General features: G+C 28.5%; 1 protein-coding gene across 1 annotated transcript; it reads left to right on the top strand.

Annotated features, from left to right (window-relative positions):
* The first annotated feature begins 535 nt into the window (after positions 1-535).
* On the top strand, positions 536-12,328 carry LOC136968471 (solute carrier family 41 member 1-like). Its single transcript, XM_067262483.1, has 11 exons — positions 536-685; positions 767-1,070; positions 8,685-8,792; positions 8,886-8,957; positions 9,034-9,178; positions 9,258-9,407; positions 9,490-9,637; positions 9,709-9,782; positions 10,570-10,704; positions 11,755-11,903; positions 11,992-12,328. Exons 2-11 carry the CDS (start codon positions 861-863, stop codon positions 12,166-12,168), a joined length of 1,368 nt encoding a protein of 455 aa, XP_067118584.1. The 5' UTR covers positions 536-685; positions 767-860; the 3' UTR covers positions 12,169-12,328.
* Positions 12,329-16,069: the final 3,741 nt, after the last annotated feature.

Raw genomic sequence — 16,069 nt, 5'->3', positions numbered from 1 at the left:
CCGTAACATTAAAATAAAATCAGAAATACGTATACGATATACGCCAACTCCAAGTTACTAGAAAACAATTTCAAATTTCCAAATTTAAATATTTAAATATTTGAATTTAACATGTATTATTTTTTTTTATTGATTTCATAACTATAACTTATTTTCTATTTACATCACTATTGTTAAAATACTTTTTTTAATCGTATATAAATACATTATGCTTATTCATAAATGCATATTCAGTTTAACCTGATAAAAATCAGAAGTTTTTCGGTAAAATTCACGTGAAAGACACGGAAATAATTAACACAATTATTACAGCATCACGCAGCAATACGTTATGACGCCTGTTAATAATCAAAGGGGGATGGGTATTCACATGTCCAACCACAGGAAAATATCTGTCGGTTGTAACCAGTCACGACTAGTTACTATACAATAGAAGGCGGGGTTTACAAAAGAGCGCAAAATCGATATCGTAAATTACAAAGTCCGCTTTTATAGATTATTTTTTTATTATAAATTTATTAACCGTATCAAATCTTTATTCTTTTTCTAATGAAGAAAGGCGAAGTATCGTTACGCTTAATTCGAAGTAGGTCTGCGAGAAGACTATAATCGCTCGAAAACTTAATTCGATGGGTTAGAAAATATTCTTACTGCTTCTTTAAAAAAGAAGTTTTATGAAAATAAGGTAATTTTCTAACGATATTTCATATATTAATTTAAAATTTTATAAAAAGAAATATCTTAAGATGTTACCTTTTTGTTGTAGGCGATATCCGAACTGGCATATTCAAAAAAAGGTTACTACCGTTTTGCATTTATAGAGTAGTCGATACTAAATCCAGCCAAGAAGCTGTTCGAAAATGGAAACTAAAGAGACAAATGCCGATAATCCTCCACAAAAGTACGAAACTGAAATGAAACATCTTCTAACCGATGAAGGGATAGAAGAAAATGGCGGAGTTAGTGAGAATACAGAATCTCTTCGTAGTATATTCTCACAAGTATTTTTTCCATTTTTGATCGCTGGTTTAGGAACAGTCGCTGCTGGTTTAATTCTGGATATTATTCAGGTAAGTTTTTACCAATTTAAAAATATATATTTTATGAATTTTGAAGTTTTATGTCTTTAACATAAAATTGGTATTAATATTAGTGAAAACAATATAACAATTTACAAGTGTTTCGTTTAAATATTAAGATTATTACTTCATCGAATGTATTATACATTTATTTTAAAAAATTACTCTCTTAGCCCCATAATATGGCATACAGAACTCTTGTACTGAAAATTTCTATATTAAGTTTATACGAAGTTTGTTTAATCTTACTGTAACAAAATTACTCCAAATCTTTGTTAAAATTTTACCTTGGTTACTATTTTTTTTACCTTAGATAAGTAAAATTCCAGTTAGGCTTTCTTGTTTATATCTGTCAGTATTGGTTTTACTGTTGATATATACTTAAGTTGTTTGTCCTGTTGAAATAATCGAAAGAGCATTGACTTGGCGATTCCAATTGCAAAAGACAAACTACGAATTGTACCTCGACGATTAAAAGAGATATATTTAACCTTGCCCAAATTGTTGAAGTAATTCTTGCACTTTTGGCAATATTTTTCTTTGAATTATAAATTATAAAAGCGGTTAATCAAATAACTCCAAATTCAAGCTGGAACTTTACTAATTGCACAGATTACAGATCAATTGTTTTGCTTTATTGCCTGTACAATTTGAAGCAAAATTCTCTAACGCTATCACGACAGATGTTATTTTGATCTGCTTTCATTTTTAATGACGTTGTCTCATGAAATAATCAACTCCAAGCGTTACTAGTATATAACCTGGTAGAATATTTTACCAAAATTAAGAATTAACAAGAGCTAATCAGAAATTATTTCTTACCATAAACTATATTTAGAAAAATTTACATAAATGTATTTCATTATGAGCCAGAGGGAATATTTTATTTGTTATATTTATAAGTTGATATTAAAATTAAGAGATACTAAAATTTCATTTACAAGTGAAATTTTTTCGAGGTTACAATTTATGAAATACATATTTTTTACATATTTAATACAAAATGTTTTTATATTTATAAATAAAGAACTTATTCCTTTAATTATTTACTTGTCTTTATTTAGTGTTTATTTACCATATCGTGGATTATTTGTCATAATTGGAATTTAGCTCACTGGTACGCGATAATCACTTTTATTTTAAAGATGAGAACAAAACCAAAAATGTGAATCATATACGAAAAGAAAATAAATTCAATATTACTGGTATTTATCTATAATTTTATACTTTTTCTATTATTCTATGTAAACAAGATGAATATTTCATGAATTATACACAGTACTCCACTTTCTTAAGTATTTCATTTACCATGGAAAAATTTTAATTTTATTTGATATTCTTCAACACATGTTCCTCCCCATTGACAGTTGGAAGTCATTAAAGGAAACTTCGACTTCATTAAAGGAAATTTAGTTTTTCGACTATTGTAAGGCCAATCTGAGAAATTTTCTCTTTCACAATGCCCAAAGCGAACTGTCAGACTTCGAAGAGCTAAAATCATTCTTACTCACAATAATCTACCATATAGAAATCTTACAAAAAATGTAAGAAATAAAACAAATGATTTACAGAAAGCACTGTCTCATTCATAGAAAACTTTGCGGGTATTTTGCAGATCTATTTCCTAAAGCTATTTAGGCTATAATTAGGTTTAATGCGAAAATTGACCATTGAACTTTGATATTATTAAGTACAGTAATACCCTGAACTTACGCGATAGGTGGGATCGAGCGATAACCGCGTAAGTCGAATTCGCGTAAGTCGGGGTATAATTTCGCATATAAATACATAAAAATTATTTTTAATTGGGGCCGGAGACTAAAGAAAACAATAAGTTAGAAAAACATGTTTAATAAAATCTTAGATAATACATATGTATAACAAATTATATTATTAAAATCGTAAACCGAAGTTATTTTGATGTAGAAGGCTTCATAAAATTTAACAAATTCGTCTGACGGCTCAAAGATTTTTTCTCCCGCAAAATTTCCTCGTAGCATGCTAATAATTTTTTTATTTCTCGTTTTGTAGAAGAAATGCGCTCTTCGTTGGAGTCTACATTATCTAAAATTTGTAATCCCTTTTCAATTGAACTGAGGCCTTCTGTCAAGTTTTCACAGCTTCGAGAATTTTTTCTTTACCTTTTGTAATTGTTCTGACCGTCGATTCCGGTAGATCAAACTACTTTCCAATTCACAAATTTTTATTTTTGTGTCGAAGTCTTTAATAACGTTAACTTTACATTCCAAAGATAAAGTTTTTCTTTTCTTGTTTGATGCAGAAGAATCAGTTCTACTTCGTTTAGATGACATAGTAGAGTCTTTCAAGTCTTCGTAGATATAACAAACACAGAAATAAATAACACAAAATAAATTGTAGCTATGCGTCGATTCCGCGCGACACGTCCGAACATGTAAGCTGAACAATAGTGTGGGGGAGTGAGTAATCAAGAGTTGCGTGGCGCTCAAACAAAAGACGAATCGACGAGATTTGAAAATCGCGTAACTCCGGGTTCGCGTAAGTCCGGGGTCGCGTATTACTGTATGCAACGATAAACAAAGATTAAATATATAATAAATAAGATTTATTTAATTTAATTTTATATTCTTCTAAATTTAAATATACATGGTACAGTATATTTTCTAATACGATGATAATTTAATCATGTATTTCGTGAATGATCGAGTGTTATCTATGAAATATTTTTTTGTTTATTCATTTAAGAATTATTTTATATCTTATTTTTCGATTCTAGAAATTTCTAACTTGAATTAAAAATAAAGCTCTACCATTAGAAAGATATATTCAACCTCTAATTTTAACTAATAGAAAATAAATTTTCTAATATAATATTGATATATTTATTTTCAACTTTGTAATAATGATAAATGATGGAATTATTTTAGAAAATATAATAAAATATTCAAAATTTTATATTTATTTCTGTTTTATTTATAGAAATGTGATATTAGTCACCTTTAATTTATTTAATTTGATTTTAAAAACCGATTGTATTGATCATTATATATTTTTAATTTAATATCAGTAATTTCAACATAATGCATGTGTTTTGTATATTACATCGTTCTATAATTATAACTTAATATTTTTATTTGATTATTGTTTTTTTTTCTTTTCTTGCGAAGACACAATGCAGTGACAGTAGATTTAAAACACTGGGCAAATTTTCATCCTTTATTCGGTTGGAACGCTTTTTACATCGCGCGTTTCGGGCCGATGCCCCTCTTCAGCCAACTTATAGTTGTCTGTACGTGTTACAAATACATGTGTACAAACAGCACAGCAGTTATTGGGGTTGTTACCTCCTAAATGTTGGTGTTAAGAACTTGTATACCATTAAAGACTGGACCGTACCTCGTTCGAAAGCATAGACAGAGTACGAATAGTCCAACAGCATGAATCTAAAATTCGTCTATCGGCATGTTATCTGGGAGTTCCCTTGCATAGTGACTAGAGTTGTTTCCGTATATAGATCTCACACGCCGCCGCTTCAACTGCGTAATTTGGTTTTTTAATTTGCATACATTTGGTTAAGTACCGATAGGGCAGGTATTACTTCTAAGGAGTTTTCCCTTCCAACAAAATTATTCCGGAGCTTAACGACATTTTTTAGAGCATATTACTATACAACAGGTGCCCATTGCCAATTTTTTATTTCACTTTTGGATTTTAATATCTATCACTATGCAAATGACGTAATATCGAATCTTGAAACAGTTTCGTATATTTTATAATATTTTTTATAACATTTTAATCTAATTTTTGCTGATTTTTACACTTAGATTAGTTTTTATACAATTGTTGTTTTTGTTTTTATTTTTAATGATTTCTACACTTTCTTTGAATTTTCTGTTATATGTCTTCTATTCTCTATGTAAAATACTTATTTTATTATCATCGATTTTACAATTATTTAACACACAATGATCATGGAATACTGAATTTAGTCTATTGTACTTTAAGTCGGCTATATGTTCTTTTACTCTTATTTTAAGTTTGCGTTTCGTTTCTCCTATATAGAAGTTAGTGTTTTCACAAGTACATGGTATCTTATAAACTATGTTTTTCATATCATCTTTTTCTATCTTCTGTTTTTTTTTTTTTTTTTTTTTTTTTTTTTTTTTTTGTTTAGCTTTAAGTCTGGAGAACAAATTTTCGTATTTAGGGGCAAGCTTTATATTATTTTTCCTCATCTCTATATCGATTTCCTCATACAGATTCCTAATGTATGGGAAGCTGGCATATTTTATTCTCGGTTCAGTTTTTTTATCCTTTGTTTTAATCTTATTATTAATTTTATTTTCCATTTTATTAATCAATCTGGTTGGGTACCCGTCTAGAGCAAACTTTTTCTTTAATTCGTTAATATGTTTAAGTTTATTAATTTCTTTACTAGTTCTACTCTGTATTTTCTGGTATTCCATGTTAAAAATATTTTGTTTTATATATAATGGTATATACAAGCTATTAACACCAACATTTAGGAGGTAACAACCCCCAATAACTGCTGTGCTGTTTATACACATGTATTTGTAACACGTACAGACAACTATAAGTTGGCTGAAGAGGGGCATCGGCCCGAAACGCGCGATGTAAAAAGCGTTCCAACCGAATAAAGGACGAAAATTTGCCCAGTGTTTTAAATCTACCGTCACTGCATTGTGTCTTCGCAAGAAATAAAACATAAAACACGGTTTCCTCAAGATAAAACTTAATTATTGTTATCAAATAGGAGAGAAATTCGTGATAACTTTAAAATAATGATTGTAAATGTAATATATTCTGGTTATCTTGATCATATCTCAGGAAGTCCTGGTGAAACTTTCACTGCTAGATCAAAATTGTCACAGGACTCATAATTTTTATGGCTGACTCTGTTGGGTTTTTATGCTAATGTTGTTATATAAACGGTTTTTTCCAATATAAGATTACTTTTAACACTACAATAACAATATAAAAGATATTTCACTAAAATACAACTTTACAATAATGCTGAGCAAAATTTTAAATTTAAGTTCCTGTCTCTCTATTGCAACTAGCAATATTTTAAGTGACTTTTCTCATATCTGATTAACATTATTGTTAATATTGTTGTAATATTAATAATAACGGAGGGAGAGTTTCTTGTTTTTTTCAACTTAAATGCACAATATACTGTAACTAATGTACTGTACATTCAAATCTAGTCTCAATTAGATAATAATATATATACAGTATTACAGTATAAAACACAGATATATTTGTTTTATATGTCCATATTACCTGGTACATTTTATAGCAATTTCGCAAAATAATGTCTAAACGTAATATTTTTATTATTAATTAATATTACATAATAATCACGGATATGTTTACAATTCGTAAAATAACGTAATAAATAATTTTTTTATATTTAAAAGCATAAATATAAATCACGAAAGATGTTTCAGAATTAAAGAATTTTAAGAAATATTTGTCGCTACTTATGCTGTAATCATTTAAAAATTTCCGCTATACAGTATTATACTTTATCTTATCTATAAAAAAAGCTTTTTTATCATGAATTTAATAATTAAATATTAAATTTTTACTAAAATATTTCTGAATTAATTTAATTACGTAATCAAGACAACATATCGATTTTAAATGACAGTTTCATTTTTCTCATTTCGTATTAAAGTTTAAAAGCTTTTAACTAAAAAAAGTAATTGACTTAATTTAAAAAAACATTAAATAAACTTAAATTACATGCATTATCAATCATTTCGTATTCAAATACTTTATTAAATTAATACTAAATATTATTAAAAGAACAATACATTTTGACAGCCATCGACTCAACTAATGTAATTTTAATGAACTTCAATTTATTCTGATTTGTTTAAACCTGAGATTGATAGTTTAAATTAAAAAGAAAAAAATAGGTGATAAAAAAGATTTATATTTATCTATATATGTATAAATGAGAATGTTTGTTTGTTTGTTCGCTATGTATTTAATTTTTCTTGTTTAACAACGCGAGTTTACTCATTTCTGAAACGTAAGATAATCTTCGTAGTTATATAAATCAAAATACTCTAATATAATGTAATAGAAGGGTTAGAAGTACAAAATAATCTAATAAGCTTGTATAATAATATAATGTTTTTTCTTATTTTTTGCCCGGACAACGATGGGCTTATCTGCTAGTTTTATTATATTTTAAGAATATTTGATCACATTTTTTCGATAAAGAAGTTCGTCGACATTCTTAATCGTACAAAGCAAAGAGATTAAGATAAATTTGAAAACAAGAGTTTATAGATGAAATTGTACGTAAAAATAAGGTTAAAATAGAGGTTTTAAATAGAAGAGAGGGGGGGAAATATCAAATGTACAAATAAGAAATATGTAAAATTATGTTGATAAAATTAATTGAAATTATACGTAATAAGTATAAAAATTATTCGAAAATTAAGACAAATTTTGTGTGAAAAATAAACGAAACAAATTTGGAAATTTTGTAATTTTAGAGAATTCGTCAAATATTTGGTAATTCTGCTTTTAGAGTAGATGATGATCAAGACGACACGAATGAATTCATTTTCAAAAATTTTTACGTATCTTCAATGTAATTTAATTTCAAAATCGTATACCATAAATTTATCAATTTATATTATTATATAATTCAATTTTTCCTTTTTCCTAAACTCGCCAATATCCTAATGCAGTGGTATTCAATCTATGAGTTGCAACCCCATTTGGGGTCGCGGAAAATTACCTTGGGGTCTCGCTGTTAAAATGTTTCAATACCATTATCCTAATGGATAAAATCACTGAACACTGCTAGTTAGTTAGTCGCAGATTACCGCCTCATCAATGGGCTGACCATATAAATATTCTGGGCTTTCTTATGTGTTTAACACAGTGGTTCCCAACCGGTGTTCCGTAAGCATCTCTCAAGTGTTCCGCAGATTTAGTCGCAAATCGGAAAGTGTCAATCGTATTCGAGCCGCCGAATATCAAAAAATTAAAATCATAAAATTTTCATAAACTTAAATATATATGTACGACTCGTACTGACTTACGGAGTGTACTACTGTTTCGAATAAGATAAAGGCAATGATAAAAACTGAATAAAATATGTAAAAAACATCAGGCACAAGTTTCCCATTAAAGTTATTTAGGTATATTTTTTCCTGTCTTAGAATTGGCGTTAATTAATAATATGAGTAGAGATTTTGAATTATAACTGCTCAATTCTACTAAAATAACTGATGACAAGCTTATGTATTTCATATTAACTTAAGTAAGTGTACCGCTAAAGAAAATTGCTCACAAAAGTGTTCCGCATCCTAGAAAAGGTTGGGAACCACTGGTTTAACACCTAAATAGGGGCCATTTTTCCATAGAAAGTGTTCTCTTCCCTTGGTAGATAGCTCAAGAGTTGTATTTCCTTATTTCAGTAATCCAACCCTCTTTCTAAACTCGTGAATGAAAGAACATTGATCTAAAGTAAAGTTTTCGAGATTAGTAAATGTTTAAGTCATAATAGATGTGTTTTATAATACACTTTCGTTAAATAATTTATATCTAAACTTTTATTTAAATTTTATTTATTTTTAGTACTGGAGTGTCTTCAAAAATTTACCTGAAATGTTTATTCTTGTTCCGTCTTTGTTGGGTCTAAAAGGAAATTTGGAAATGACTTTGGCTTCCAGACTGTCTACTCAAGTAATAAACATTTTTAATACGAAAATTATAAAAAATATATATATAAAGCAATAATATTATATTGACTTACTAAGGGATTATTTCTATGAACAGGCAAATCTCGGTAATTTGGATCAAACTAAAGAACAATATCAAATTGCTAAAGGAAATCTTGCCCTCGTTCAGGTATGTAAACATTATAAAACTTTAATATAAAATTATATTATTCAGATCGGAATTATAATAAATATAACTTTTTCAGTGTCAAGCTACTGTTGTAGGATTTTTGGCATCGTTATTTGCGATATTAGTCGATTATATCGAAGAAGGTACATTTAGTATAAATCACGCATTTTTGATATGTGCTAGCAGTTTGCTTACTGCCTCCATAGCAAGTTTCCTCTTAGGTACTTTATATTAATATAGATTTATATAAAACATCACACTTTTATTATATAAAATACTATTTAAATTCTTATCTGTTAGGTTGCGTAACAATAGGAGTAGTTATCATCTCCAGAAAGTGCCAAATTAATCCCGATAACGTTGCAGCACCAGTTGCAGCTTCATTAGGTGATGTTGTAACTTTAAGTCTTCTTTCGGTTTGTAGCCAGTTTTTATATTCACTAGACGACAGTGAGTAACTTTTTTAAATGTTCTACAAATTCATCGATGCTTTAACGTTACATATATATTTAAAAATTAATTTAATTCATAGTCATTAAACAATGGATCCAAATTCCAATAATTATAATTTTAATCTCTCTGGTACCTTTATGGTGGTTGATCGCTTACAAAAATGAATATACGAGAATTATACTCTATACTGGTTGGATCCCCGTAATAACTGCTGTAGTAATTGCTAGGTAGGATCTTAATTAATTTATTAACCATTCTAATAATTACAAAATTTTAAAATTCATTTATATGTTTTCAGTGCGGGAGGTTATATTTTGGATACCACTGTTTCGCAATACAAAGAAATTGCTGTTTTCCAACCAGTTATTAATGGTATGTTTTAATTTTTCAAAATAGTTTACAATTTAAAAATAATTATGGCCTATAAAACGTATCTCTGGTATATTTTAAATTAAAAAAAAATTTTAATGCTCTTAGACATAATCTAGATCTTATCAAGCTCTCAAAATGAGGATTAAATATCTCAATTTTAGAAATTATTGTCCGTTGCTAATCAGAGACCTTCTAAAATATCTTTAAGCAATTTTTATCCAATTTACGATAAGATACTTGGATATCAAAGTTAATATTCAGTGAAATTATACAAACTGATAATCAGTGGCAGAATTTAACTGACTTTAACTGAGTCATAGCTTTGTTGCCAATCGTTTAAACAGAGTATTGCTTCAGAAACAGATAATTCGTAAGAGAAAGAGTTTCTAGTAACTCTAAATAAACTTTTATAGAAAAATATTATATGAAATTTCGTAAAAAATTTCAAATATTAAAAGCTAAATTTAAATATAAAGACAATCTTCCATGTTGTAATTTTGATCTTAGTTTTATTTGAATAATTCTGTTTATCTACATAATTATCATCTTTATTACCGTAATTAAAAATATTAATAATTTTTTAAAACCCCATCGAAACCATATTTACATTATTTACACTATAAAAAGATAAATTCACTTTTTTATATCATCTTTTTAATTTTACAATAATGTTTTTTATTTTCAAAATTTCAATAAAGCATGTTACATTATTTTAAGTTCGAAATATTAACTACTCGAATAATTATTTTAAGAAAAAAATCAATTTATTATTTACTTCATAATTTAGGTGTAGGAGGCAATCTGGTAGCTGTTCAAGCCAGTCGTATATCCACTTCTCTCCATCAAAGAACAAAACTTGGCATACTGCCGACGGGTGATATAAAACGTTGCATCGATCCCTTTTCTGCTTTTTTTGGAAAGAGTGAGTCTCTTTAAACTATATCATCGTATACTATAATAATATGTGGACGCGAATAATACCTAGTATTATAGAGTTTATTATAAATCTACACAAACACACGCATATTCTCCCTCTATTATAAAAGATCAATAAGATAATCTTCACTACATTAGGGTAAATTATTATAATAACAGTAAAGATCAACAAAGCAATGAAAGTTAAAAGTCCGAGTTATTCTAAATAAAAATAATAAGTTTATATCAATATTTCCCAAATTTTTTGTAAGTAGTTCCAATGGAGAACGTTTAATCTAATCACAGAACAGCTGATAATTGCGTTTGAAGTCTCCTTATTATCTAGAGTAGAAAGCATTATCTTCAAAAAAATAAAAAAATAAAAAAAAACATGTAAACGTAGTTGCCTTGCGTGTAAACTATGCAAGTAAACTAGGATAGTTTACTTATATAGTTTAACTGTAATATAGACTTAACATAACCTGTATGAAACAATTAGACGTTGTTTTATTGTATTTTGTAAAAAGATTATGTACTCATTATACTGTAATATATCTCAAATTATTTTTATTTTTCGTCGTTTAAAGTGAAATCAGATAAAGTAAACTTCTCAGTTAAACTAATAATACATGCAGGCCCTATAATGCCACTTTGTGTTTTATTAACACATAATATTAACACCAATGTAGTGTTATAAATTAGAAATTGTTAAATGGAAGACAAGCATTTTCTTCATTATTATTTATCCTTCGACACAAATATGTTCTAAAAACTAAAAGCATAATTTCATTAAAAATAAATGTAATTCACGAAAATATTGAAAGTTCATTAAAAGTTTCTCTTAAACGGAATAGTACTTTTTTTTTCAATTGTCTTTTATTTTTATCTTTATGATATTTAATAAACACTCCATTATATTCTGATAGAATTTTGTTAAATATCCTACATAATAGCTATATTTAAAACATTAATTAAAGTTTATTTTAATTTAAAAAAAAAAGAAAAATTTAAAATAAAATAAATAAAATTTTATTAAAACTCGTTGAAATTTATAAAGATCCTCACGTACGGACCGCAAATCTGCTTCTTTTTATGGTAATTCCTGGACAATATTTCTTCCTAATGATCATTCATGTTCTGAAGTACGATTCACCGGACGTTCCTCCTCTATTTTATGTACTCTATCCGGTAGCCGCTCTAATTCAGGTAATCCAGTTTTATAATTAATTTATCATTAAATAAATTATTTAATTGCTCTGAAAATTTGTCACTAATTTATTAATTCGATTTACAGGTAGCAATTCTTTTGTATTCTGCATATTGCATGATTCTTTGGATGTGGAAATGGAGCATCGATCCTGATAATTCCTCTATTCCTTATTTAACTGCTTTAGGAGATTTGTTAGGAACCGCTTTATTGGCTATTGTTTTTTATGTTTTATATTCGTCGAAAAATTATACTCCTGCCTGATATTTATTTATTATTTTTAAATATTTTATGTCCTCTGTACAGACGATTCGATTCAAATTATTTTGTTTCCTTTTAATAAATGAAGTTCTAATGAGTTGTATCTTACATAAAAAAAAATATATATATTTTTATAAAATAAATAATTGTTAAGTTTCTGTAATGTTTTTTTAAATTTTATTTTTATAATAATTTTTATTTAATATTAAAATGCGTTAGGCGGCAATATTAGGCACGAAAACTACTTTTAGTCGCGGCGGAACCGGCTTGATCGATAAACCACGTGAATTTTTCGGAAATGGTCTGTCTTGGATATGTCTGGTCCTGTTCCTGGCCACCTGGCGAATCCATTGTGGACCTAATCAAACCTATGATGGGCCTGATAAAAATAAGGCTTTCTTTGTACCACGGGGCAGTAAGAGTTAAACTTTTCTTCAATAAACTAATGACAAAAACAAACCGAACATTGCTTCACAATACTCATATATCATGAGCATTATCACATATGTTATCATTTTTGTAATTACAATAGAATTAATAATTCGGACACAAATCATTCATTGTATTCATTCAGACACTTGGCAAATTTTATCTTTAATATTTATTTAGTTGATCCGTAGTTTGAAATTTGCGAAGTGTCTGAATAAATACAATGAATGATTTGTGTCCGAATTATTAAAACAACTACTGGAACGGTTTCACAAATACCAGAAGTACAATAAAATTATTGTACTTTGTTTTTAACTTCCGAAATTTGTTAGAAAACATTTATAATATGCAAATTAACGGGACAACATCGCCAAATTTTGTTCTAGCGGTTGAATTTTAAAGAGAAAATATTACCCGAAAATCGAAACCTAGGACAGTATGTCAGCGTAAACAAAATTTGCTTGAGATTTTCTCATTAGTTATTTATTAAAAATCTCAGCGCTCTCTGTAGTAAACTCAGATCTCTTCAGAGACCTACTCTTTAAATATGATCTCTCTGTAGCAAGCAACACAGCTAAATAAGCTAGGGTTATGGGAATTCATCCGCCTCTGATTATATAGTATTTCTGAAAAATGGAGATTTATAATGTTTTTCCGACCAGCAACTCATTTTTGGTTCAAATGCACGTTCTCACATAGTTAAGGCTCCTAACCGAGAGATAAACCAGAAATTTTGAAAAAGGTAAACTACCAGACCAGTTTTTTCAACTTTTTTTCTAATAGTGGCAATCTCAACCCGGTAATTTTTTGGTTGAAGTGTTATGGCGCTGCTCAGCACTATACTTTGCGACGCTTCTGAAATGTCGTTCCAAACCGGTTGAAAGCCGCTGCACTAGGCACTTTTTGATTGAAAAGGACTAGCCCTGTTTAGGTCCTTTTTCCATGAAAACATTTTCCTTGTTTGCTTGAGTACATTTTTAAATAAGCTAGTTAGAAACGTGATAATCTCAGATCAAATCTTCGTGTTTCTAATTGCTTTTCATTGTCATGTTTTGAATTTGTAAAAAATGCATAATTTGTAGAATTTGTTGTTATAAAAGTTTACAGAAACTAGCTTATGATTGGTCGAGTCTGTCCGTCATGATTCATTATGCTCTATTGTAGACCTTGCAGAATCCTTGGATGTGTGTCAAGCCATATACCTATGGCTTAACATATATCCAAGTGATCCATGTCCATAAAACGAATAAAGTTAAAAAAAAAAAAAAATAATAATAATAATTTTATGCCATTATCTATAAACCGTTAAAGAACAAAATAAAACCAGCAATCTAACATTTATCTTGTTCTATGCGTTAAACAAATCATCAACCAAAGTTTCAATTGATCCGGAGGTTCGTATTGTCTTTCATAATGTTGTTTAATATAATCGCGTGTACATTTACTTGCTTACGCTTTAGCAATATGAATAAAGAAAATGATAATTTTTCAATTTGATTATTGATAGTCAAGTCCAGCTATCTATTACTACGTGGTTTTTAGGGATAGGGTTCATTGGGTAATCATCAGGACTGGGGAGGCAATCAAAATTTGCAAAATATTGGGCTACGTAATTTGTGAACGTTCCCTGACGTAAGACCAATATCATTAGATAAATTACGACATGTGTTAGGATGGTTTTATTAAATTTTAGTTGATAAAGATGATTGTATTAAATTTGAGTTTAGTTTACTTACAGGCCTAAAGCTGATCAAAACTAAACTGGTCCCAAACCAAATAAAATTACGGTTATCATAAAGAAACTTACTAAATACAGGGCAGTGGCGTGCCGTGACATTTGTTGATAGGGAAGCTGTGTTTCTGTAAGAAGCCGACTTACAGGGGCAATCAATTAATTGCGCGTCAGGGTCCGTTCGTATTCGTTTGTTCGATAAGCCAGTAAAAACCGTATACTTCCTTAAATGTATTTTTAATAGATTATCTGACGTACTTAATAAATAAGAAAGTTCAATATAATTACCTCCGTTATTAGATTCAATAAATTTCCTATGCCCTCTACATGCCAATTCTCGCTTTGAGAAAAAACATATAACATCTATTAATTTAGATATATCTATTAATCGTAATTATCTTGTTATAATTTTTAATATTTATTTTATATTGTCTACCAATGTTAAATTCTATTCTATTTTGATTTACAAATTGCTTCAATTTTACGAAAGAATCGTCATTCGTCATAAATTTTATCGTCAAAATGTCGAAATTTTTTTGTCGACGTATTTATATTTAATTTAGGCATCGGTCTTTCTCTTTTAATAACGTTTTCTTTTTCATTATATGGTCTTGAGCCAAAACGTTTTTAAAATAAATTTTTGAATCACTAGCCACGATATAAGGGCTAAAATTAAAATTATAAAAAAAACTTACTTTGTAAAACAAAATGTGTGATGAATATACATGCCTAGTACAAAAAATTCTTCAATTGTATGAAAGAAACTTATAATTAAATATAACTTTGTAAAGAAACGTACATAAAAATAACAAAATATTCTTTACTTTTTAAATCTTAAAACAATCCACTTAGTGAAATAGCTCCCTACGAGTGGCTAATGAATGGAATCAGAGACGATCCAGGTAGGTGTGTGCATGCCAAATCCCGAGGGTGCCGATACCGGTCAATGTTAAATGCTCTTTTGTCGCATCACTAGTATATATCAAAAGACGCGACAGGGTTGTTGTAGATTTTAAACGTTTCTCACCATAGCTGTAAAAATCTAAATATGTTAAACTTAACAGATTGTCCATCGTTCGTTTTCTAACTAATTCGTTTTAGGACCAAGTGTTCACGGAAATTTCCAAAATTTACAACTTTTCGGTCACTTTCATTGAACTGGAAAAATTTCTGTCTTTATTACATCTAATATTACGAAGAGATCAGACCCCACTGTACTCGGCAAGAGATTGGTTCAGTTAAGCTTCTCTTTAAGTAAAATTTCGACTCTTTCATCAGGGTTTTATTTATGTTCCTAATTCCCTAATCGCTTAATTATTTAACTACTTCTTAAATAGAAATAAGTCGAAACCGGTTACTTTGTACTCGAATATCTGTAGTCTTGGGAAAGAAGTGGAAAGAAAATTTTATGACAACCGATACATAAATCGTAAATTTAAGGAAAATAAATTCTAGAGCTTTTTTTGTACCATTGTACGTCTCATTCATTAAATTTGGTTGTAAATGATGCTGTCAAAGTAACAGTTAATTTTTTAACACTACTAGAATTGTACTCGTTTTTTCTGCATCCCCTTACAGATGGGACATTACTAAATCGTAATATCACCGGTTTAACATTGAAATCTGTAAGCAATATAAGATGGGAGAGCAGAATAAACGCAGAATAAATATATCAAATATTTTAATGGATTTTTTAAACTCCTGTCAACTATACAGAACTATCATAAAAACATGCCAGTAAAC

This window comes from Centruroides vittatus, unplaced genomic scaffold (assembly GCF_030686945.1).
Source record: "Centruroides vittatus isolate TY-2023 unplaced genomic scaffold, ASM3068694v2 contig_10, whole genome shotgun sequence".
Classification (NCBI taxonomy): Eukaryota; Metazoa; Arthropoda; class Arachnida; order Scorpiones; family Buthidae; genus Centruroides; species Centruroides vittatus.
This window is presented reverse-complemented; position numbering and strand designations above follow the sequence as displayed.